The sequence below is a fragment of the Paralichthys olivaceus genome, chromosome 22, assembly GCF_024713975.1.
Source record: "Paralichthys olivaceus isolate ysfri-2021 chromosome 22, ASM2471397v2, whole genome shotgun sequence".
NCBI lineage: Eukaryota > Metazoa > Chordata > Actinopteri > Pleuronectiformes > Paralichthyidae > Paralichthys > Paralichthys olivaceus.
The window spans coordinates 16481374-16502727 of record NC_091114.1 but is presented as its reverse complement, the minus strand read 5'-3'; the positions used below and the strand labels follow the sequence as shown (position 1 = coordinate 16502727).

The 21354-nt window shown below is 44.6% G+C and overlaps 4 protein-coding genes across 6 annotated transcripts; 2 read left to right on the top strand and 2 right to left on the bottom strand.

Moving 5' to 3' along the window:
* The first annotated feature begins 83 nt into the window (after positions 1 to 83).
* Positions 84 to 2011, top strand: cbln11 (cerebellin 11). The gene is made up of 4 exons (XM_069518241.1): positions 84 to 452; positions 550 to 615; positions 1037 to 1168; positions 1574 to 2011. The coding sequence occupies exons 1-4, from the start codon at positions 194 to 196 to the stop codon at positions 1852 to 1854; spliced, it is 738 nt and encodes a 245-aa protein (XP_069374342.1). The 5' UTR covers positions 84 to 193; the 3' UTR covers positions 1855 to 2011.
* On the bottom strand, positions 1950 to 7098 carry LOC109641713 (kelch-like protein 9). The gene is made up of 4 exons (XM_020106243.2): positions 5397 to 7098; positions 3843 to 4782; positions 3574 to 3741; positions 1950 to 2971 (listed from the first exon to the last, which is right to left on the bottom strand). The coding sequence occupies exons 1-4, from the start codon at positions 6976 to 6978 to the stop codon at positions 2449 to 2451; spliced, it is 3213 nt and encodes a 1070-aa protein (XP_019961802.1). The 5' UTR covers positions 6979 to 7098; the 3' UTR covers positions 1950 to 2448.
* Positions 7099 to 10587: 3489 nt separating this feature from the next.
* LOC109641718 (uncharacterized) lies at positions 10588 to 14874 on the bottom strand. 2 transcript variants are annotated; one of them, XM_020106247.2, is made up of 7 exons: positions 14686 to 14874; positions 13765 to 13866; positions 13240 to 13323; positions 12934 to 13008; positions 12172 to 12242; positions 11892 to 12063; positions 10588 to 11599 (listed from the first exon to the last, which is right to left on the bottom strand). In XM_020106247.2, the coding sequence occupies exons 2-7, from the start codon at positions 13831 to 13833 to the stop codon at positions 11390 to 11392; spliced, it is 681 nt and encodes a 226-aa protein (XP_019961806.2). In that variant the 5' UTR covers positions 13834 to 13866; positions 14686 to 14874; the 3' UTR covers positions 10588 to 11389. The 2 variants fall into 2 exon arrangements, with proteins under 2 accessions (XP_019961806.2, XP_019961807.2); XM_020106248.2 differs by lacking the exon at positions 13240 to 13323 and having other exon boundaries at positions 14686 to 14862.
* Positions 11953 to 21043, top strand: LOC109641720 (FH1/FH2 domain-containing protein 1). 2 transcript variants are annotated; one of them, XM_069518240.1, is made up of 9 exons: positions 11953 to 12091; positions 18619 to 18762; positions 18895 to 19077; positions 19210 to 19329; positions 19410 to 19571; positions 19723 to 19985; positions 20068 to 20290; positions 20627 to 20744; positions 20843 to 21043. In XM_069518240.1, the coding sequence occupies exons 2-9, from the start codon at positions 18649 to 18651 to the stop codon at positions 20869 to 20871; spliced, it is 1212 nt and encodes a 403-aa protein (XP_069374341.1). In that variant the 5' UTR covers positions 11953 to 12091; positions 18619 to 18648; the 3' UTR covers positions 20872 to 21043. The 2 variants fall into 2 exon arrangements, with proteins under 2 accessions (XP_069374341.1, XP_019961809.2); XM_020106250.2 differs by lacking the exon at positions 11953 to 12091 and adding an exon at positions 17261 to 18284.
* Positions 21044 to 21354: the final 311 nt, after the last annotated feature.

The following is a 21354-nucleotide window of genomic DNA, read 5'->3' as shown; positions in this document are numbered from 1 at the left end:
CATTCTTTTTATTGGTCTCATTTACTATTTTTATTTTACTGGAAAACGTGTTTGCACAATCCTACCAGGGCTTGTTGGGACACGAGTAGAACTTGGGTCCCTGAGGGGCCTGAACACTGCTTTTCAAGGTATATAAGCCACTGCAGAAAAAACTATACAGCACATCATACAACACAACTTTACAGGTGAGGAAATGGGCTCCTGGGCTTTGCTTGTGTTGACCCTCCTGGGGTTCTTGTGTGTGGAGCCTGCGTTTGGACAGAGAGGCGACATGGACGTGGGCGAGTGGATGAGAGCTCAAGAGAAGCTGATAAAGAATTTCCTTGAGAATCAGAGAAATGCAGAAACACAACAGAAGGATCTTGAAGCCCTGGAGGACAGGCTCAATGCGACTGTGGACGAGCTGACGAGACAGAAGGCCGACATGGACAAACTGAAGAAAGAGAACGAAGGTACGAGATGATGACGGAAACATTACCACATATATTCCCGGTGATGCAGTTTGGTTTTCTGTCAGTAATTATTTTTTTACTTTCAAAACTGGCACAGACCTGCAGACAAGACTGAATGCCTCAGAGATAGAGATTGATAAACTGAAACAGACTGATGGCAAAGGTAAGACAAACAAACTTTAAACATATTCAATATTCTACAACAGAAAAATGTGTGTGATCCTCCTGAAATACGCCTTCAAATCTCAAATAACACTGTAAATATTTCTTTAGATGAAATAATGACATAAAACTTTAACAAACTGGCCAACTGAACACTTCAACTTCCAAATCCAACAAGACTTAAGAATGTAAATATTAGCACAAAAATCTTATTAATTAAAATTAAACTTTGTTAAAATTGAGATAAAGTTGAAAACTACAATACCTAAAAGCTGTTATAAGACTCAAAGAACCGAAATAAATCTTTCAAAAGACATATTTCTCTGAAAACAGGAGGTTAAAGAAATATATTATTAGCTCAGTGGTGTTTGTCATCATTATTTCTCTTTAACGTGAACATTTCTCTTCTTGTTTTCCTGCAGCTGCTCCTCAGATCGCATTCTCTGTCTCTCTGTCAAACTCTGGGGAGATTTACCGTGGACCCTGCACAGACAAGTCCCTCATCTTTAAGAGAGTCTTCTCGAACTCTGGCGACGCCTACGATCAAAACACAGGTTGTTAACATTTTTGTCATTTCGTTTCAGAAACATCACAGAACTGGTCTGAAACAGATTTTTCTGAAGCACTAAATGTCCAGAGGCTCTAAAACTCAAACACTTGCTTCTGGTATTTGAAACAAGATCAAACAAGGTGAAAGAAGTCACTGACGTCACATGACTCAGGATACCTGCCGCTCATTGCAGGAATTAAAGCTGCACTAATCATTGTATTTATATATATGTTTTTATTTCCCATCAGATCCGTAAATTATGTTGAAGAAAAAACCTGGATCTGCCTTTTTGTCCAAATCTGTTTTGAGGAAATCCCTTCTGTAGTTTTTAAATAATCCTGCTGACGTAACTGAACTCAACCTTACTCGTAATGTCCGCGAGTCATGTAACGTCTTTTCTGTGTTGCAGGAATCTTCACGGCACCCGTCGATGGTTTCTACTTCTTCAGCTTCAGCACCTACGGCTACAACACCAACGTGATGGGGGCCATATTAATGAAGAATGGCATCCTTCAGATTTCCACCTACGAAAGTCCGACAGCAGACGGTTCGGACAGCAGCAGCAACGCTGTTGTTCTGCGACTGGCGGCTGGCGACAAGGTGCACATGGAGCTGTGGGATAACGGCAGAGTGTTCGATAACCTGAACGGACACACGACCTTCAGTGGGTTTCTCCTCTTCCCCGTGTAGATGATCACACACAATATATTTACGCTGCGGTTCTCTCCGCAAATTCTAATGATGAAAAAAACTGAATCCATGTTTTTATTATTCTGTCAATTTTATTGAAAATATGTGGCAACGTTCAGCGTAATTACTGCAAAACAAATAAACTCATTACATTGTCCATTTTCTTTTCTCTGCTGATTCTGCACTGATAACTGAACTATGATCACAAGTGGAACAACGCCCTTTTGTTTTTAATATTTTATACTTTTTGTCATGGAAATCATTTCTTATCTACCTCTGTCATCAACACATCTATTACTGCAACACCTTTTAAATTCACTGAATTTATCTCACCAGAAATAAATTTAGGAATATCCTACTTTTTACATGCTCAAAGATTGATCTCATTTACACTGTAAAATAAACTATTCTGGAAATACTCTTCCCTCATCGGCAGTGGAAGATTTGAAAACAGATGTTTCAAGTCTGATTCCTCAGGTAAACCATTCCAGAGGGTCGGGCCTCACTCTTGTTCTTTAGCCTTGACTGATTGATATCTAATAGGGCGAGCAGAAGAGCTCAAGCAACATGTGACACATTATATCTCACCATGTCTTACAAACGTAAATCTTGTGGCAAACACAGCAGAGACACTCCTACGTCATTGTTGGGCCCGGGCATCTTGCCCATGTTCTCCCATCTCTGCGTTGTGGGGTCATAACGATGGACTATATTTGTGTCGGTGTAATCCTCATGGCTGTATCCACCCAGCACGTAAAACTTTCCCTCCAAAACCGCACTTCCTGCTCCGACATGCGGCACCATCAGAGATGCGAACGCCGTCCAGGTGTCGGTCTGCAGATTGTACACTTCACAGGAGAGCATGTCGACAATGTTCACGGGTTCAGCCGAGGTGATTCCACCTGCGACATAGAGGTGGTCGCCCAGCGTCTCCATGCAGTGTTTAGCCCGAGGTTTAGTCATGTTTGCGAGATAGGTGCTTCCTGTCTCTGGGTTGTACCGAAACAGGGAGGAGAGACACCCGTAGTCGCTGTTAGACCCTCCAGAGACCAAGATCTGTCCTTGTAAAACCTTCGCCACATGACCGCTCAGAGGTAGATCCAAGGGCCTGGTGAAGCTGAAAGAGAAGAACCACAGTTTGTTGAATAATTGACCGTATATCAGGTTAAAGTGCTTCCTGTCATGATTTGCTCTGATAAGACACTAATGACTATTTTTCAGAAATATTTGTTTTGATGACATCTGGACAATAGGAAGTTTAGTTTGAACCCTTTATTGGCTTGAACATATTTCCTGTTTTACTTTGTAGTTCTTTCCCTATGTGTCTCCTGCTAGTTTTATTTCCTGTCTTTGTCCCGTTTCCTGCTTCTGTGATTGTCTGCCCCGCCCTGATGTGTTTCACCTGTGTGACACTGTCCCTGTAAGACACCTTTTTGTTATTGAAAGCTACTAAACCAGGTTTCATGAAATTCTGGAGGGGTGGGGCTTGCCTAAAGGCAGACTTCATTATATTTTGTTAAATATGTGGATAAAAGGGCAGATCCACAAGTTTTGTAGATGGCGAGATGGGACATTAGCCTGGGCAGTATTAGCCTCTGTGGTTGTAGCCTTGGCAGCAGAGTCCGAGCACCCCTCAATATTTGGTAAGTAGAAAATTATAATTTCTGGTCAAACTGCCATACGGATTTGGGACAAGCTAATGAGGTAGTAGATAGATACCTCCAAGAGTTTGCAGTGGGGCAGTATCGTTCCACACTTTCTATATATTCCACGTCACAGTGTCCACCGATGGAGTACAACTGTCCGTCCAGCTCAACCACAGAGAAGAGGCATCGCTTTTGCTGCATGTCAGCCAGGCTCTCCCAGCCGTTCTGATAGGGGTCATACCTACAGATGTGGAGACAAATAATATATGTACAGAAACAGATACTGGATGTGAAAAACTGTACATGAATGTTCCTGGAAGATTGAAGAGAGACCTCCCTCACCTGTAAACAGAATTCAGAGTGTCTCCGTTGCCGTAATACTTTTTGCCCCCAAACACGTACAGTTGTCCTTTAAGCACCGCCACCTCGTGACTAAACCTCGCTGGCTCTGGCATTTCTTCCAACCGTCTCCACTCCATGGCCTTTTTAATCCCTGTATGGTTCCTCAGGGAATTTCCAAACCAGAGTTCTCTGCTGATGCTGCGGGTGGTCAGGTCTTCAGAGATCTGTTCACCCCCAATCAAGACCAGACTCTCCTTTGGCAGATATATGCGGAACTGACTCAATGGCTCAGTCTCATTGGAGCAGAAATCCTCAAACACTGCTTCGTAGAGCTCAGCCAGGCTGTGATCCGACCAAATATTAAAAGACTGGACCTCTTTGAACTCTTTGAATGTCATCAGGGGAAAATGGATCGTTTTCATTAACACCTTAGCAAGTTTGAGTCTTTTCTTGGGCTTAGCTTGAATCCATGCTACAACTGCTTTGAATACAACAAGCTCAGATGGTACGCAGAGTGAGTGACTGTTCAAGTACTTGAGGAGTTGTTTGGCTGGGAGATCCTTGAACTTTAAGGTGCATGCTACCTTTTGGAATTGCCGCAGGACAAAGTCGTTCGCAGTCTCGAGTAGCTGCTCCATCTCGTATGCCTCAGCAAAAGACGCCACATCCAGGCAGGAGAGGGGATTGATTTCTGCTTGCAGGAAGTTGAGACTCAAGGAGAGGGCTGGCTGATATTGGAGCTGGAGGGCGGTGCTGGTAATCTCAAAGACACACCTCCAGCTGAGGGGCAGAGCGCCGCTGTAGGAGCAGCCGACCAGAAGCTTCAGCTCAGACGCCAACAGGAAGGGGAGAGTCACACTATGCTGATGGGACTCTCTCATCCCTGAGGTAAACATGCCACGGAAGTAATCACTTCCTGCAGCCAGGATGACTCTGTGGACTAAACAGAGGATGGCGTTAAGTAAAAAGATGCAGTTTAACTCTGAGTCCTCCAGACACGTCTCACTCTGCATGTTCCAGGAAAGATGATTAATGACATTGCTGCTTCTCACAGTTTGGGTCAAAATGTAAATTTCATCATGGTAATATCCAAACCTCAATCTTTTCAAGTCATTTTCCCACGGTCTAACGTCCTTCTATTTAGTCCGGCCCATACTGACGCACATGACATCAAGCTGCCCAGAATCTGCATAATGCAGTGCATACCGGCTAGTCTGACACGCCCCCTTACAAAGCCAGGTAATGTGACAGCGGAGATTTCCTTGTTGACCAATCACAACAGATTGGGTCAACTGGCCAATCAGAGGAGTCTGGGCTTTATCAGGAGGGGGGGGGTCTTAAAGAGACAGGAGCGAAAAATCAAGCTTTTGAGACTGAGGATGAAAAGAGGAGCTACAGTTTAGACAGTCTGAGGACAGGGATGTGTTTTCTGAACATTACAGCATGCAAACCTTTTTGAGTAAGAACACAAATTACAATGATCAACCTGGACATGAAGCAGAATATGCCTTTTTTAAACTTTTACATAAATGCACTCATTGGTGGTCTACTCACCCTGAAGCGATTCTCCAATACCTTCCAAAGTGACGTCACAGCCCACCCGGTCCACCCACAGCTGTTTGATGGACTGAAGACTGATCTTCCTTTCCTCCGCAGCGGAGATCTTTTCTTCTTTCTTACATCCTGCAGTCGTTGGTGACTCTTCCTTGTTGCAGAGATCCATCAGTCTTGGGACGCCGAGTGTTTGAGCTGCACCCTTTATCTGATCCACCGTGTCCAGACGGGATATAAATCCAGAGTAGGCAAACTCCACAACTGCCTCTAATCCAACAGCATCCACTTCTGGGCCCAGACACATTGACCACTTTTTATCATCTTCTATTTGATCGTTTACTGTATTTCTTTTGCTCAGGCTTTCTCGGACAAGGGAGCTGACAGCAGCCAGGACAGGGGAGTGTACCTGGAAACTCTTCCCAGCCTCTGTGCTCAGATTTAGGTCAGTGAGAAGAGAAGAGTCCCTGAACTCTGTCAAAGTGCAAAATAAATCTGTGGGATAATCGTCTTTGCAGTAAACCTTCCCCACATCTTCATCGTTACTTTCCATGTCTTTGTATGATATAAGTTCTGCTTCCTCCTCATCTGATGAGTCTTCTTCTTCCTCCAGAAGAAGCTTTTCTAGATCCTCCTGAAACTCTCCTCCGGATCCTGTGAATGAATCTTCCTCATTTGTCAGCTTCTCGCACTCATCCTCCTCTTCATTCCACACTCCAAGGATTCTATCTTCTGCTTCCTTTGGATCCGTGCATTGTTTCTCAACAGCTCTTTTTTCATTATTCAATCTTTCAGAATTATAACCTTCATCCTCCGATCCCATCCGCAGAGAATCTTCATCAGATTCAACTGAGTCTGAGAAGTTTTCTTCATTTTGTTTGGTTGCACATTCTTGATTTTGCTGAACACGCTCTTCCTCTGTTCTACTGTCGTAATCCTTCTCTTGTATCTGCTCTTCCTCCGTCTCTTCGCCATCTTCCTCCACCTCCTTCTTCACATCAGGCTCTATCGCTTCCTCCATTTCTCCCTCTTCCTCCAATCGCTCTGCTTCCATCAGCCCTCCTTCTCTCTCAACCATCTCCTCATCCTCCCTCCCATTCTCAATTCCAACCATTTCTGCTTGCGTCACCTCCTTTTTCTCCTCCTCTTTCTCCTCCTCTTTCACCTCCTTCTTTCCTTTATCCTCACTGTCGCCTTCATCATCTCTCACTTCCCCTATATTCTCCTGTTCCTCTGCTTTTGTCACCTCCCTCTCCTCCTTTACATCCACCTGCTTGTTCTCCTCAACATCCCTCTCTCCCTCATTTTCCTCCTCTTCCTCTTTGCCCAGCACATCATTCACCATCACCTTCTTCTCTCCTTCTCCCTCCTGCTCACTCCCTTCCTCTTCCTTCTCTGTCCCGCCTGCTTCATTTTCTTCCTTTTCCTCACTGTACTCCGTTTCCTCCCAATCCTCCTCCTCCTCATGCACCTCCAGCTTTACCCAACGACTCAGCCTCTCTCTCAGCGTCCTCCTCCTTTTCCCTCCATTAACATTCTTCCATTCATCCGACTCCTCCTCCAGGTGTGGATTGGCCTCTGCCATACTGTCTGTTATAACTTTAATCTGGGCTAATCCCTTGAAATCTCCCCTTTTCCTAAACACTCACCACGCTGACACCTCGTGAATGCTACAAGATTGCTGGACACTTAGTTTTTGCACAGTTTATCATCAAAAATGCACAGACAATAATCCTCCAGTGATAATCCAGAGGTTGGTTGTTGCTGGTTTTGATGCAGGCAGCTCGACCTCCGTCTGCAGACACCAGCCGGGTTGTCTGTTTGATGCTGTCGTGTCCGTCTCCTCCTCTCTCTCTCTCCTGTATGAGAATTTTCAAAAGTGATGCGAGTGCCCACGATATCTCATGTAACCACATATCGTGTTATAAACTTGCTAACTGAAATTCTAGACTGTTTTGGCGGGGTTCAGTTTTAATCCTAACAAAGATTTGTGAGGAGATGATGCAGCAAATAATAATAATAATAATAAGGTTTATTACTAGAGTTACAAAAGTGCATATAAAAGAAAAGTCAGTTCATATTAAACAAGGTAATGAACCAGAACAGATACAGAACAACGGTAACACAAGATCATTTTATTTTAAGACAATTTTTTATGTCTGTAAAGGTTTGACCTGCTTTTTAAACTGATTCTGCTGCTTTTTGTTTTTATTAACTCTTCATAATTTCACATGTAGATAATCGTGAAGGCCTTTATTCACAGTTTGTTCCTATGCATCTAAACCCACACACACTGATTTGGCTCAAGTTGTAAACAAGAAAATAATCTTGCCCCTTTGAGGCAGCAAATCTCTGCCAGTATGAGAAACATCTCAAAGGTGGGGGGGGACTTGGATCCTTGCTCGGGGCCATATGACTTGGGGATCAGTATTAAATGCCCAGAGGGTCAACGTTGGATCACCTTGCTCCTCCACGGCCAAACACAGTGGTATCTGGGTCAAGTGTTGGGAGGCAAGAGGGGGCAACAAAACAACACCATTTATATTTATTGGCATTTGTGCCAGCAGACAAAGCAAACAGCTGGGTCGCACTGTAACCTTGACTTAGCAAATAGCGTCACAGGTCTACAGCAGCTGACAGTGTACCCTCACAAATTACCACGCTGTCAGAAATAGCTGCTGGATTGCTTTGTTATTCATATACATCTCCAAGGTTTACATAAATCACTGCAGCATCTCCAACTGTCACACAACACAAGGGTCAAAGTTTTCTCTTTCTGTTGGACCAGCCGCCTCCTGGACTCTCAAAGGTTTAACTCAGCGAGACGAGGCCCAGTTCAAGATGCGATGAGACAGCAGCAGATGGTCACAGTGAGGTAGAGAATGATATTCACCTTTCACTGGAGAAATATTGTTTGTAGAGAAATGTACTTGAGGAAAGTACAGTGATACATGACGAGAATGTAAACTGTGCATCTGTATAAGGAGATATTGAAATGTATATCAAGATTATGTTCAGTTTTTCCAGTGGTTCTCATCCTGGTGACGGAAGCTGGGCCTCGTTCTTTTCCGTGCATTAAAGGAGACGAGTGGACGAAGGGGACGCTGGCTCCAGGACGCTGATGATGCACAGTAACCAGGCTGCGGGTGAAAAGAAGGAATACTTCTGACTCACAGGTAATGACCTTCAGGAGGAAAACACATAAACTATATTCTGCACATGAAATTCTCTGCACACTATCTTGGACAGCCTCAGTGCTCTGTACAGTCCAGCTTTTTAAATCTGGGCTGAAAGGCAGTCACAGAACATAGCAAAAAGAAATAGCAGACTCACATGTGATGTTAGCGTGATCCCTCATGCTGCATGCCTGCAAGGTCATGGTCAGGGTGAGGGAAGTGCATGTGTGGTGTCATGACCAAATTATTACCCAGTCTTTGGCTCTGTGTCCCGTGTGCTCGGCGCTGCCTCGAGCCAGGGATGACAGGGACACATTATTTTAATGTGTTCTCTCTTTTTGGTCTCAATCACTAACATGGAGAAGGTGGGTTTTAAGACCTTTACTGCAGTCAGCCACCAGGGGGTGATGCCACATTGAAATCAGTTTGAGGGAGCTGTCATGGCGTCCATCTTTATTTACAGTGATGCTCTGAATCTATCCAGTGAAATGTTTTGAAGGACAAAGTGTGAGTGGGTGAGCTGAGAATGAAAGTGGAGGACACAACAACTTTCAGCTACACACACACACACACTCACTCTACATGCACAGTGTGGTTTAAACAAACAGACACATGAGTAAAACATTTCCCTCAAAATCAAATGTGTGTGTCGTCCATCAGAAAACTGCTTCAACTCCTTTATCCAAAAAATGATGAACACATTCATGGATAGAATGAAAAAGACCCGTGGAAGCAGGAATGTCTCCCACACAGATCCACTGGATAATAAAAGAAAAGTGCAAATGCCACAATAGAAAATGTGTATTATATATATTAGCGTCATCATCACCTACAGTGAGTGGTTCTGCTCGGGGGGGTGGGGGGGAGCAGCAGCATCTTACAGTCTATGTACGAAACGTCAGTTCCCTCTGCAATCCGTTACCATGACAACGCACACACGCTAAGGGAGATGCTCGCTTCGTTACGGGACCCCCCCCCACCTCGGGCCCAAACACTGATGGGACATCGAGGGTTGAATTCCTCTATATGATGCAATAACAGGAAGCTGAGTGAACACGCACAGAACTGAAAGTAAGAAACATCACACACAGTTATCGCCTGATGCTTTTTCCTCTGAGGATCTATGGTACAGTGAAAAACACACAAGCTGTTAAAATACAATCTAGTTTTATTGAACTTCTATTGCCCCAATGAAACAGAGGTGAGGACACATTACAGACAAATCAAACTCCAGACGGGCTTCACAACCGACTGGAACCAAACAAGGTCTTGAACACGAATGAAATCAGCTCATTCAACCTGATGTTTTCAGAAACAGACACGTTTCACGTGGATGCGAGCAGCTTCAGTGTGGTGTGAGAATCCAAACACAAACAACTTGAGCTTTAATTTACATCACTGAGCAAAATGGCTCTTCACAGTAAGAAGCACGACTGATTGTCAAACTCACTTTCTCTCTTAAATAATCATTCATAAACATAAATACTGTTAAACACCAGAGTAATGTTTTGACTGTAAGACTGTGAAAAGAGTTTAAATGACTTTAACATAGTAAAGTTCCACTAAAGCTCGTTTTATTTTGAGGTCATTTTACTAAAATATACAAGTGCAGCCAGGGGGGGGGGGGGGGAGAAGAGGGATCCACCTCTTCACAAGTAAAATAACACATGTACATCCAGAGAGCACATGCACTGTAGATCACACATCATCAACTATTGCTTCTTAAATTAGGTCGTGCTCTTATTTTAGTCCCTGCATCGGTGAAAGGGTCGAGGACACAGGACACGTTTCACCGCAGGAGCAGAGGGTTTGCATAGTTTGGCAGCAGCGTCGTGTTTGACATGTTTTCCTATGGAGCATGCAATTTTGTCTTTGTGTTAAAGTATTTGCGGAGCCTTGAAACCTTAGCACCCCCCCCCCCCTTCTAAACAACACACCGCTCCTGTGGCAGCGTTGAGATGAGAGGTCTATTTTTACAAACGAGGGGGTGAGGGAGCGAGGTGAGATCTCACGAGGCAGAAAGCAAACGCTGAGTTCATGTTGTTTTCATTGTGAACACGTTCAGAAATAAAACACACATGTAATTATCTTGACATATTCAGCGTCTGTAAATGTTCCAGGGAGTCTGGACCGTGGTCCGAGCTTCATGCCTTTGATTCTTTTGATCCGGTTGCTTCTGGTTTCATGTTGTAACTCTGGACTGAAGGATTTTCGATGACCTGTACAACCCGTCGTCATCATCCACCCTAAACTTGACGTCTGTGTGTTATCAGCTCGGAAGATTATCGTCTTTTTGTTTGAATGGAGAAAATGAATGAGGTGATTAATTGTGTTCATTTCATTGCAGCTGTAATATTATCATCTTAACCCGTCCTTGAACTACTCACAGATCTGTCCTCTCGACTGCAAACTCTGTTGTGTTCTTTTTAAACTGGGGATTAGAGAGAAACGGCATTTGAATCCCGTCTATGTCCTGAACGTGAGGCAGGACTGACAATAAAGTTGACTTTGCAGCTTCAGGTGCTCGTCGTTCAAACATTATAACGTTGGAGGTGAAGACAAGTGTCCCTGCAAACCTGGGCAACGTCCTGCTGTTGGTCCAAAGGTGCGTTGGTCCAGACCGTGGTCCGAGGAACGGTTCACACCTGTCACTTTGGTTTGGACTTAACTGAAAAGTCAGAAGGTCCGAACCAAACAGGAAGGTGTGAAATCGCCCACAATTGGTCTACTAACCTTTTCAAAATAAAGCACACCACCACATCAGTTGTGCTGTCTAGGACTTTTTGTAATTTTTGGAATGATGCAGCAGAGATGTCGGGGTCAAGCCCTCGCCCAGGGGAGGAGGAAGGAGACGATAACAATGACGAGGGAGAGGGAGAGGGGCAGAGAGAGGAGGAGGAGGAGAGGGAGAGAGAGGGATGACGGCCACAGTGACGTCAGTTTGGAGCCTCGGGGCAGATCCACCCGGCTCCGCTGCATCTCCACGTTTGGTCGGCAGATGATCAGCGGCCTCACCTGTGACACGCTCTCCTGAGAAAAGAGACCGGTGTGTGAACACAGCTGTTGTTTAAAGTCAAGATTAATAACAAGAGAAAGATTCTACACAAAAAACTACATATACACACAATTTTAAACTAAACCAATAATACTCAACCTCCCCCTGTAGTTAATTATGCTTTGAAACACTTAATTGTTGTGTTGATACATATTTTCACTTACAGCAGAACTTTAGTTCATCAAATAAGGAGTGTGAGTGGATTTCATCTTCTTATAAAAACCACGTGTTGTGATGAGAATTGAATTGACTGTGTGTTTCCTCTACCTCCAGTATGGTCCTGCTGCGGCCTCTGTCAGGACTGAGCCTGAGGTTCCAGCGATGGGATCTGTGACTCCTCCCACCATCGTCTTCGCTCTCCGTGGTGTCTTGCCGCGCGACCCGTGGACGCTTACGCCTCCGTGAGCTGATTCGCTGGAGGGAACCCGGCTCCTGAAGTCTGAGCCCGTCCAGTTAAAAGACACCAGGTTAGACGATTACACGGGAAGAAGCACGCGTGTGGGAATACACGCGTGTTAATAACCGTGTTGGTGTGCACATCACAAACCTGCAGTCTGTGTCCTCTATGTCAGCATCGGCATCACTCTCCCCCTGAGGGTCAGATAGCAAACACTCTTCCTGCGGAGGAATGAAACATACAGTACACATTATACATGGGGATTTTATTTTGAAGGTTTGGATGAAACAACGTGTAAACCAAAGGCAGCACTTGATGATGCCGTCGGTCTGCGTGACTGATCTCCTGCGTCATTTTCTATTACCACCATTGTTGTGTTGCATGAGTCAGCTGACGCCTCCGCACATGAATAATGAGCTCAGGGAATCTGACACGAGCAGTTGTTTCTTTTCAAAGTGTTCGGATATTCAGACGGAAACTGCGATGGAGACGTGTGAACTCAGATCGTGGTAATAATAATAATAATAATAATAATAATATTAATAATTTGCTGCCATCACACATATCTCAATCATTACTTTAATTCTTTAGGGAAAGTGTTTCTCAAAGCTATTTCTGTTTTGGTTTGAATTTGTTGTCTGATGCTATAAAAACGTGCTGAAGCATCATGAGTGACAGCTGACCCACGGTCGCTCGAACACGTGAGTCAGCGGTACGGTGGGAACACGGCTGTGTGGTCGAGAACCTGGAACTAACCTGGAACTACCAAAATAAATGTCCAGAGCTTTAATGAGGTTTAATGAGGAGCTGTGAGTGCAGCAGGTGAGACCCTGAAGTCACAGAAGGAGGTGTACTGGATTCATCAATGGGATTTTTGAGACACACACGCACACGCACACACACACACTTTACCTCTGTGCCGTATCCCTCGGAGTACCTGGTTATCGTTACCCTGTTTCTTCCACAGAGTTCACACAGCAGTGTGTCCTGAGCAGAGGAAGCAAGAGGGAGAATAAAATATGAGCCTTTGACCAGACGCTGGAGAATCCTTTAAAACATGAAGTGAATCAAAAGACACACCAACACCAACAGAGAGAGGCGGAGGAGGCGGAGGAGGCGGAGGTCGTGTATTTAAAGCACAGATACAGATGAAGAGACACTCGGTGATGTGAGCGGGCTGAGTGATGAGACACTTAAGTGGGAAGCCTGAGCACTCACCGGCGTGGGCGTGTGTGCTTCAGAGTACAGTGTACAGGGACCGGCCTCGCACAGACACACTGCATCTGCACAACTCGCCCCCATCTGAGACAAAGACAGAGCGTTAGACCACTGTGATCTGCGAGGGGACGCTCTGCGAGGGGACGCTCTGCGAGGGGACGCTCTGCGAGGGGACGCTCTGCAGGCGGAGCTTCTCGTCTCTTTTGTCGTGAGGAAGAAGGTTGAATTATCGGACACCAACGTGTATAATGTGCACGAGTGTCGTGTAGAATGATTTGAAGGTTATCGCTTGTTAAATATTGAAATCCTGTCAGATGAGACTTTTGAAAGGGGACATGAAAACGCTAGCATCGCACACTGAACGATTTCAGGTAAATAACGGGAATATGAAGATATTATTCTATCAGCAACTCGACACCGCGATAGAAACAATGTCTTATTCAGAATAACGTCAACAGCATAAAGAAAGTCTGCGTCAGTGTGGGGGGGAGGGGGGGGAGAAGAGCCGAAATAAAGAAAACTCACCTCACAGTCATTGTCGAACGTCTCTCCGGAGGAAAAGAGGCCGTGGGAGTCTGACTCCCTCCGCAGCATGACCTCTGACCTGGCTCACACACTCACATACACCTGTGGACACACACACACAGTGTTGAGTGGGGGGGGGGGGGTACTGGAATAGCCGTTTGCTAACTTTGCATCACGTTGATTTGACGATAGATTTCAATATGAATATCCCTCAGACTTTACACACAGAAATAACTTAATGTACCTTTTATTATCTGTGTGAAGTGAGGACGAGCTGTATATTTAGTACTTTAGTAAACTATAGTTTACTACTAAATACTATAGTTTACTACTAAATACTATAGTTTAGTGTTTAGTCGATGATGTGCTTGTTTCTATCCAGGTGAACTTTCCAGCTGTTTTAAATGATGCGTATTAACTCGACTAAGATGGAAAAGACCGACGAGCAGATAAAATGACACCAGGGTCACATGTCATCATGTTGGATTGTTTCATGAAGAAAATATGTAAAACTCCTGAATTTACCGAAGAGAACTCATTATATAAGGTTAGAATCAAGTATCTGTGGACACCTCCAGTAAGAGTACATGATAAACTACGATCACAGTATATATATACACCGAGTATACGTTGTACTTCACACAGAATACTGGGATGCGTTCTGATCTGGGACCAGCTCGTGTTTTTCTCCTGACGCTGAATCGTGCAGATGTTGGAACGTGACGCTGAACGGACGCGGGCGGAGCCTCGTCATCACTGCACCTCTGGAACATCTGCCCCGCTCACGTTGCGTAACAACGGTGCCCCGCAACTTTCCCCGCAAACACGCGGAGACGCGGTCAAACGTTACTGTGACGTCAGCTAACGTTACGAGATCGAGACACGTGAACGCGAAACGCGGTGAAGACGAGAGGATCTTACCTCACACACCGTCACCGTCCCGTGACGCCGAGCTGCGCCGTTAACGGAGACCGGAGACGAGCAGCGGCACGCGGCGGCGGCGGCGGGAGTCCGGGACATGGTGGCGCGTGGAGGCCATGAGCTCGCGCTGCTCGTGAGTGTTTGACATTGTGGCGGGTCCCCGGTGTGACGTCAGCACGAGGGATGAGTGACAGGAGGAGAGGGAGGAGAGGGAGGCGCGTTCACGAGGGAGTGTTCCCAAAACAACACGGGAGCGCGGAAAGGGGGGGGGGGGGGGGGGGGGGGGACTTCCGCTCAAGGCTTTCACGATACAGGAAATTTATTTATATAATAAAATAATATCGTCTCTACAATTAATATTATATACAATTCATATTTATATAAATAACGTATAAATAAGAACATAGTCTTTAAATGTCTCTAAATATTTTATATGTATAAATATTTAAAATTAACAATTAAAATAATAATAATTTATTAAAATATCAAAAACATGAATAAATAAAAAAGAAACTTAAAATAACTTATTGAACAATTCTTTAGATATGTAAAATATTTTTACATTATGTATATTATATGTATGAATATTTATTAAAGCCTATATAAAAATAAATATCACAGTATATCATGTATAGAAATATTTCTGTATCATATAAAACTATTCTTAAATAATTCTAAAATAATTATTTAATCGTATTTAAGTAAATTATATTTAAATTAAATAACATTTCTTAAAATGCACTTTCAAAATAAAAGCTATTTTGAAGCACATGCTCATAGACGAGTTGTGTTTTAAGTTATTCAGTCAACCTTCATACCAAACTGTTAGAAAACATTCTACTTGACTGAATCTGAATTCTTCCTCTCGTTCCACCTCTTCATGGATTCTATCTGGACAAGTGGTTTTGTGAACCCACCAATCATCAGGTCCAGAGGAGGCATCCTGCCTTCAGACGATCACACTCATGGCTGCCACGCCATTGTTGCAGTGACAGTGTGGAGCGTCGATGCACAGCAGTGTGGTACACCGGTATGCAATTGTCTTTCAGGAAATGAGACGTTTAGTTGCCTGGAGAAAAATGAAGGTGTGAACGGAGTTGAATTTAATTTAATCTCTTTTTGACTCTCAGACACAAAAACGTCATTAAAATGTACAAGGACATCGTCTCAATCTCACAAAATACCTGAGGCCAGTGTGAATTTTAACCTTTTACTTAGTTTGTTTGTACGAGAGTCTTGGTTCAAAATGGCCGTTACATGACAAACTGTTTCTGACCCAGACGACTTAAAACCCTGAACATTCTCAAAGTGGGAGCGATTACATGTAATGTTTTCCCTGATCTTTATCTCGTGCTGTCAACGCTCTGAGAGAGTTGAGATACTTTCAGTACAGACAGACAAACAGATGAACGGAGATAAATACACACACACACACACACACACACAGAAAAACTTATGCTACGTGTATTTTGTTCAGAACGAGACGATGCACATTAATTAGCATGAGCTCTTGGGTCCAGCCGTGCCGGTCAATTATCATCTGCAGTTGCTGGTACAAACGAAGAAACCATTCAAACTTACAAAAGCACGTATAGCATCACATGACCCAACAAAACCAAACGTAGCAGGAACATTAAAACGTTTATGACCTATACTGCAGCCAGCCCCCAGGGGGTGATAAACATGGTTTGGCTTCATCATTGAATCCATAATTTGAACATGCATTGATTTTAAAAACACTACACAGCACTTTATATGGCAGCTTGCAGTTTTTAGCAGTTGGTCAAAGAAATAGAAGTTTTGACAATTTACAGAAAAAAAACCCTTTCAGACCTTTCTGCTGCGGGCTTGAAAACACTGTTGATAAATAAATGTCAGAAGAGTTTTCCAGATAGAGCTCATTTCGGCCTAAATGTCCCCTGAGCCACGCTGCCGTCAGGAGCACTGAGCGAGATTAAGTTTAATTGGTGGGGGGGGGTGCTAATGGCCGAGGGAGGGATCCTCATTATGGCTCCATGTGGACCATGCAAACGAGTCCTGTGAACATAAAGTAAAGTAAGAGATTCTGTCCAAACCTTCGACCCTTCAGGATGAAATATCCTCCACGTTATGCTGCAGTGGTTTTGTTCTGCCTGCAGCTTCTTGTTCATCAAAGAATCTTTCTGTTCCCGTTTGAGATGCTGTTCTGCGCTGCTCTTCATGATGACATTTCACAACAACAGTCTATCCATATAAAACATGCTGTGATTAAATAGTCTATATAGATAACAGTCTATCCATATCACCAATGTAAAGGTAATAGTCTATGAATACTGTATAAAAAGTCACAGAAGGGGATGCAGGGCAGATTTTGGCCGTGCTCTTTATGTGCTCACTGGGGAGAAGCAGAGGCAGAAGAGGAGGGAGGTCTCAGATCACCAGAGGCCGATAGAGGTTTGTTTATACACATGAAGCACTACAGACAGGAGATGCAGCCCCGATAAGGAAATTAAGGGAAAGGGTGCAACTCAAATAAACCAAAACTGATGCACCAACGGACCAATGCACCTCTCGCCCTCTGTGCTTCTGAATCTCTCACTATCACTCAGAGCAAGACGGGGAACAAGCAACATTCTGGAAGCTCTACAGAAAAGCGTTCCTTGGATTTTTTTAATCCTCCATCAGAGTTGGATGCAAGACTAAACACAGCCCGTCATAACTCATGTGAAATGCTCGTCTCTGACTGAAGTCACGGGTCTCTGGCGTACGAGCAGGGCAACGGTCAACTCTTGGATCAAACAGAGCTCGTCGTCTCATGAGTTCAGGGACAAACTCTGCGTCTGAGGCAATTGCAGGTTACGGCGAAGTGAGAACACCCACCCAGAGGTGGTTCGAAGATTGCCATTTGGTCGTGTGAGTTATGTGCGTCTGTGGTTGCAGAGTGAGGCGGTGAGCATCCACAGACATTCAGAAGGAGACGCAGAGGGTGTGAGGCGGCTGCTCACTGCTCACACTTTGCTTTTGTGAGGCTGCATCCTTCATCTGCTCAGATCTGGACGTTCTCTTCAGCTCTTTAAAGAAACCATCACCTTCTTTGTCAAGTCAATGCTACTTCAACAATATTGCTCTTTGAGTCACAGACAACTCTGAGACCGATGAAGGAGGCAGACCAAACCAAGGAGAACCCCCTGACGTGGGATCTCGACCAGCCCTGGACTTCCATCCTCAAACCCGCTGCACGTCTTTGCCTCAACACCTTGGATTTCTCAGACCTCTGGGATGAGGAAGACAGCACAGAGGACGAGGGAACCAGTCCAACTAATGAACCATCAATGTGCCTCCAAGCCCCCCCGGCACCCCCTCCTCTTCCTCCTCCTCCTCCTCCTCTTGCCCCACCTTTGTCCTCAGCGTCCGTTAAAGGTTCGACTATCAAATCTTGCACCTTGAAGCTCCACTGGAGGGAAATGCAGACTTTGGCTCCCCTTCCAAGGATGACCCGCTTTGGGACTCAGACCATTTGGGCCGGCCTTGAACCAGTGGATCTGGATACAAACCGGCTGCAGTACCTGTTTGAGTCTAAGGGCGGTAGCACCCGCTTTAATGTGGCCTCTGCACGGCAGGTAACCAACATCAGTTTAGTCACATTTGACCAATGTTTCAGTTACCGTCAGGTTTTCATTAGTCAGTTAATAAAATGCTTGAAGATAAGTTTCACAGTCACTGACATTTTTCAAATGATCAGAAAAGATGCATCATCCTGCATGAAGTCGTGTTGAATTTACTAAGTTGATATTCTAAGACGAAGAGTCATCAGCAGCCCATGTTTTAAAATCTTATAGATGCTGGTAAATATTAAAGATATAATATGTAACAACTAACAGCAATGCTAAAAAATGCTCTGTCTTTTCTATCCTGACGACCCTGTCTCGTATCTTTCACTGCGTCTCGACACAGAAGCAGCAGCCGTCAGTGTCGGTGTTGGGGATGAAGCGAAGTAACATCATTAACATTGCACTGAGCAGCCTCCCGCCCCCCCGCCTCCTCCCCCCTGCCATCTACAGCATGGACAGCAGCGTGCTGGACAGAGAGGACGTCCAGGTACAGTAGAGGTCGTGTCTCACAGCATTTGATGAACCGTTGAAGTTTACTTTTTTCCTGGATATGCAGGTGATTGATCTTAACATTTCCTTTGTCACACATCTGTATTCATCTCTTTTCTTTCTTAAACAGCGGCTTCAAGCGTTAATCCCAACGGAGGAGGAGCTTTCTCTGATCAAGGACGCCAAGAACCAGAACCCCCACTCTCCTCTGGCCGGGGCCGAGCTCTGCCTTCTCACTTTAGGGGAGATCTCTCACCTGAGCTCCAGGCTTCAGCTGTGGGCCTTCGCTCTGGACTACGACTCCTTGGAGAGAGTAAGGGACGAGGGAATGAACCTAAAGAAGTGAAAACAAATTCCTGGATATGGGTTCTTCCCAGACCCATATCACAAGTATTGGGAGCACTTCAATGACCTCCTATCACCTCATTATTCCTCCTCTTTGCAGGAAATTGCTGAGCCTCTCTTCCATCTGAAGCTGGCTATGGAGCAGCTAGCGGCCAGCCAGACCTTCAGGTGTATCCTGGCAACAGTGTTAGCAATCGGGAATTTTCTAAACGGATGTAAGGTGGGTGACCCGAGACTTTACGTCCCGTCCTTGATGCAGTTCTCAGTGTCAGTGAGGTTTTTTCTTCTTCTCACACAAAGGCTCGTGGTTTTGAGCTGAGTTACTTGGGCAAGTTGTCCCAGGTGAGGGATACACACTCCCGCCAGCCCCTGCTGCACCATGTGTGTGTGCTGCTGCTGCAGCTCTACCCACAATCCTCTGATCTCTACTCCGACATCAGCGCTGTTACCAAAGCTGGAAAGGTGTGTATTTTCACCTGTGTGTGTGTGTGTGTGTGTGTGTGTGTGTGTGTGTGTGTGTGTGTATTTATGTTGTTCTTGCATTTGAATCTGCAGGATTATTTGAATATAACCGAAATGCACAAACTCCCCCTCGTTCTTCTCATCTTTACAGTGCGACTACTCTCTAGTCCAGTCCAACCTTTCTCAGCTGGAGGCCCTGTGCAAAGCCTCATGGGAGCAGCTGAAGGTGATGGACAAGGCAGAGGAAAAGAGGAAAGGAGGAAAAGGGGAGAAGAGGAGAGCAGGAGGAGGAAGAGGAGGAGACGAGATCTCCGCTCAGGAAGGTTCACTCCGTCGCCAGCTGCCGAAGATTTTGAAAGAGTGCGAGGAGAAGCTGAAGGTCCTCAGAGCTGTGCACCGTCGAGTTATCAACAGGTTCTTTATCACAGATTCTTCCTCCTCAATGAGTCGACTTTACATTTCAACAATACATTTGTAAAACGTTCTGTTTCTCCAGGTTCCACTCTTTCCTCTTGTTCCTGGGCTACTCCCGAGCTATGGTGAGAGACACCAAAGCCGAGGACTTCTGTAAAACTATCAGTAACTTCTCCCTGGAGTACAGGTCCACACGGCAGGGCATCCTGCTGCAGAGAGAGCGGGAGCGACCGAGGAGCGGAGCTGAAAACCAAAGCCCCAGAACTCCTGTAGGCCGGAGTAGAGGTCAACAAACTCCCCCACAGGTTTTTCATTTAAACGATTTATATTAAGTATGAATCTACTCAAAATGAAGGAACAGTCACTCAGGCTACATCCATTCGAATATGTTTTCATTTCAAAACTAAAACGATCTCCATCCACACGTATCATGTGACCATTCACGTGCCTGCTGGTGTAAACAGGAAGCAGATGGTCTACTCTGCAGTTGGTTGCTTGGTTACATCAAATATACAAACAATGTACAGAAATGGTAAAAAGCGAAGGTCAGCAACATTTTGCTTTCACCGCTGGAAGTCGAGTCGTAACTGATTAGAACAATGTAGCCTCATATTCTAACTGAGGATCTGCTGACTCCCCAGGAGAGTGAGAAAGGTGAGGAGCAGTGTTTGCTGGAGGAGGTGCTGCGAACACCCGAGTCCACGTGGAGGCTGGACGCCACGCTGCCTCGAAACCGCAGGAGGATGGCCGACATCCAAGGTGCTTCAATAAACACTGCTTCTCATGATCTATAGTTCTTTCTCTCATCATCTTCTGTCAAACGTGTCGTACTGAACCCATGTTATGCTTCTCGTCAGGTCCTTTCTCTCGGAAGTCGAAGTGGTGATCCTGCTGACGTCACTGAGTCACTGCTTTATGAGGATTTGAACATGTGCATAACGTGTCATGAGCCTGTGTCAGCTTCTGATTATGTTTTTATTTGAATTAAGACGCATTAAATGTCTGTTTTGATAGATTGTGTTTCTGTCTGTGTTTTAATAAAAGACAACAAATTGAAATGTATGAATATGCTCATTAGAATGGTGCAGAGGAGTTTAAATGACTATATATCTCATTACAATATACATTAGTATCTTTATTATTATTTTATTTTATACGTATTCATTCTTTTTTTAACCTTTTTATGTTTTATTGCCTATTGACAATGTATTAGTAGAATTATGACCTTTTATTTATATTTATTTATTTATATATTCTCTTTTCATCGTAGATCAATAACAGATATTGATTAGAACCATTAGAACAAATGAAAACCTATATTTTTATTTGCAGTGCGTTGAGCTCTCTCAGCCACCGTAAAACTGGCAGG

What these genes read in the sequence shown, in the direction of transcription:
- cbln11 (XM_069518241.1), top strand. Translation starts at nt 194, where the DNA reads ATGGGCTCCTGGGCTTTGCTTGTGTTGACCCTCCTGGGGTTCTTGTGT. An exon ending in GAAACAGACTGATGGCAAAG is followed by an intron (nt 616 to 1,036) that starts GTAAGACAAACA and finishes GTTTTCCTGCAG; the next exon opens with CTGCTCCTCAGATCGCATTC. An exon ending in CGCCTACGATCAAAACACAG is followed by an intron (nt 1,169 to 1,573) that starts GTTGTTAACATT and finishes TCTGTGTTGCAG; the next exon opens with GAATCTTCACGGCACCCGTC.
- LOC109641718 (XM_020106247.2), bottom strand. Translation starts at nt 13,833, where the DNA reads ATGCTGCGGAGGGAGTCAGACTCCCACGGCCTCTTTTCCTCCGGAGAG. An exon ending in CCGAGGGATACGGCACAGAG is followed by an intron (nt 12,243 to 12,933) that starts GTAAAGTGTGTG and finishes ATTCCTCCGCAG; the next exon opens with GAAGAGTGTTTGCTATCTGA. An exon ending in GCAGCAGGACCATACTGGAG is followed by an intron (nt 11,600 to 11,891) that starts GTAGAGGAAACA and finishes CTCTTTTCTCAG; the next exon opens with GAGAGCGTGTCACAGGTGAG.
- LOC109641713 (XM_020106243.2), bottom strand. Translation starts at nt 6,978, where the DNA reads ATGGCAGAGGCCAATCCACACCTGGAGGAGGAGTCGGATGAATGGAAG. An exon ending in ACTCTGAATTCTGTTTACAG is followed by an intron (nt 3,742 to 3,842) that starts GTGAGGGAGGTC and finishes CCACATCTGTAG; the next exon opens with GTATGACCCCTATCAGAACG. An exon ending in CCCACTGCAAACTCTTGGAG is followed by an intron (nt 2,972 to 3,573) that starts GTATCTATCTAC and finishes CTTCTCTTTCAG; the next exon opens with CTTCACCAGGCCCTTGGATC.
- LOC109641720 (XM_020106250.2), top strand. Translation starts at nt 17,820, where the DNA reads ATGAAGGAGGCAGACCAAACCAAGGAGAACCCCCTGACGTGGGATCTC. An exon ending in TGGACAGAGAGGACGTCCAG is followed by an intron (nt 18,763 to 18,894) that starts GTACAGTAGAGG and finishes TTTCTTAAACAG; the next exon opens with CGGCTTCAAGCGTTAATCCC. An exon ending in CACCGTCGAGTTATCAACAG is followed by an intron (nt 19,986 to 20,067) that starts GTTCTTTATCAC and finishes CTGTTTCTCCAG; the next exon opens with GTTCCACTCTTTCCTCTTGT.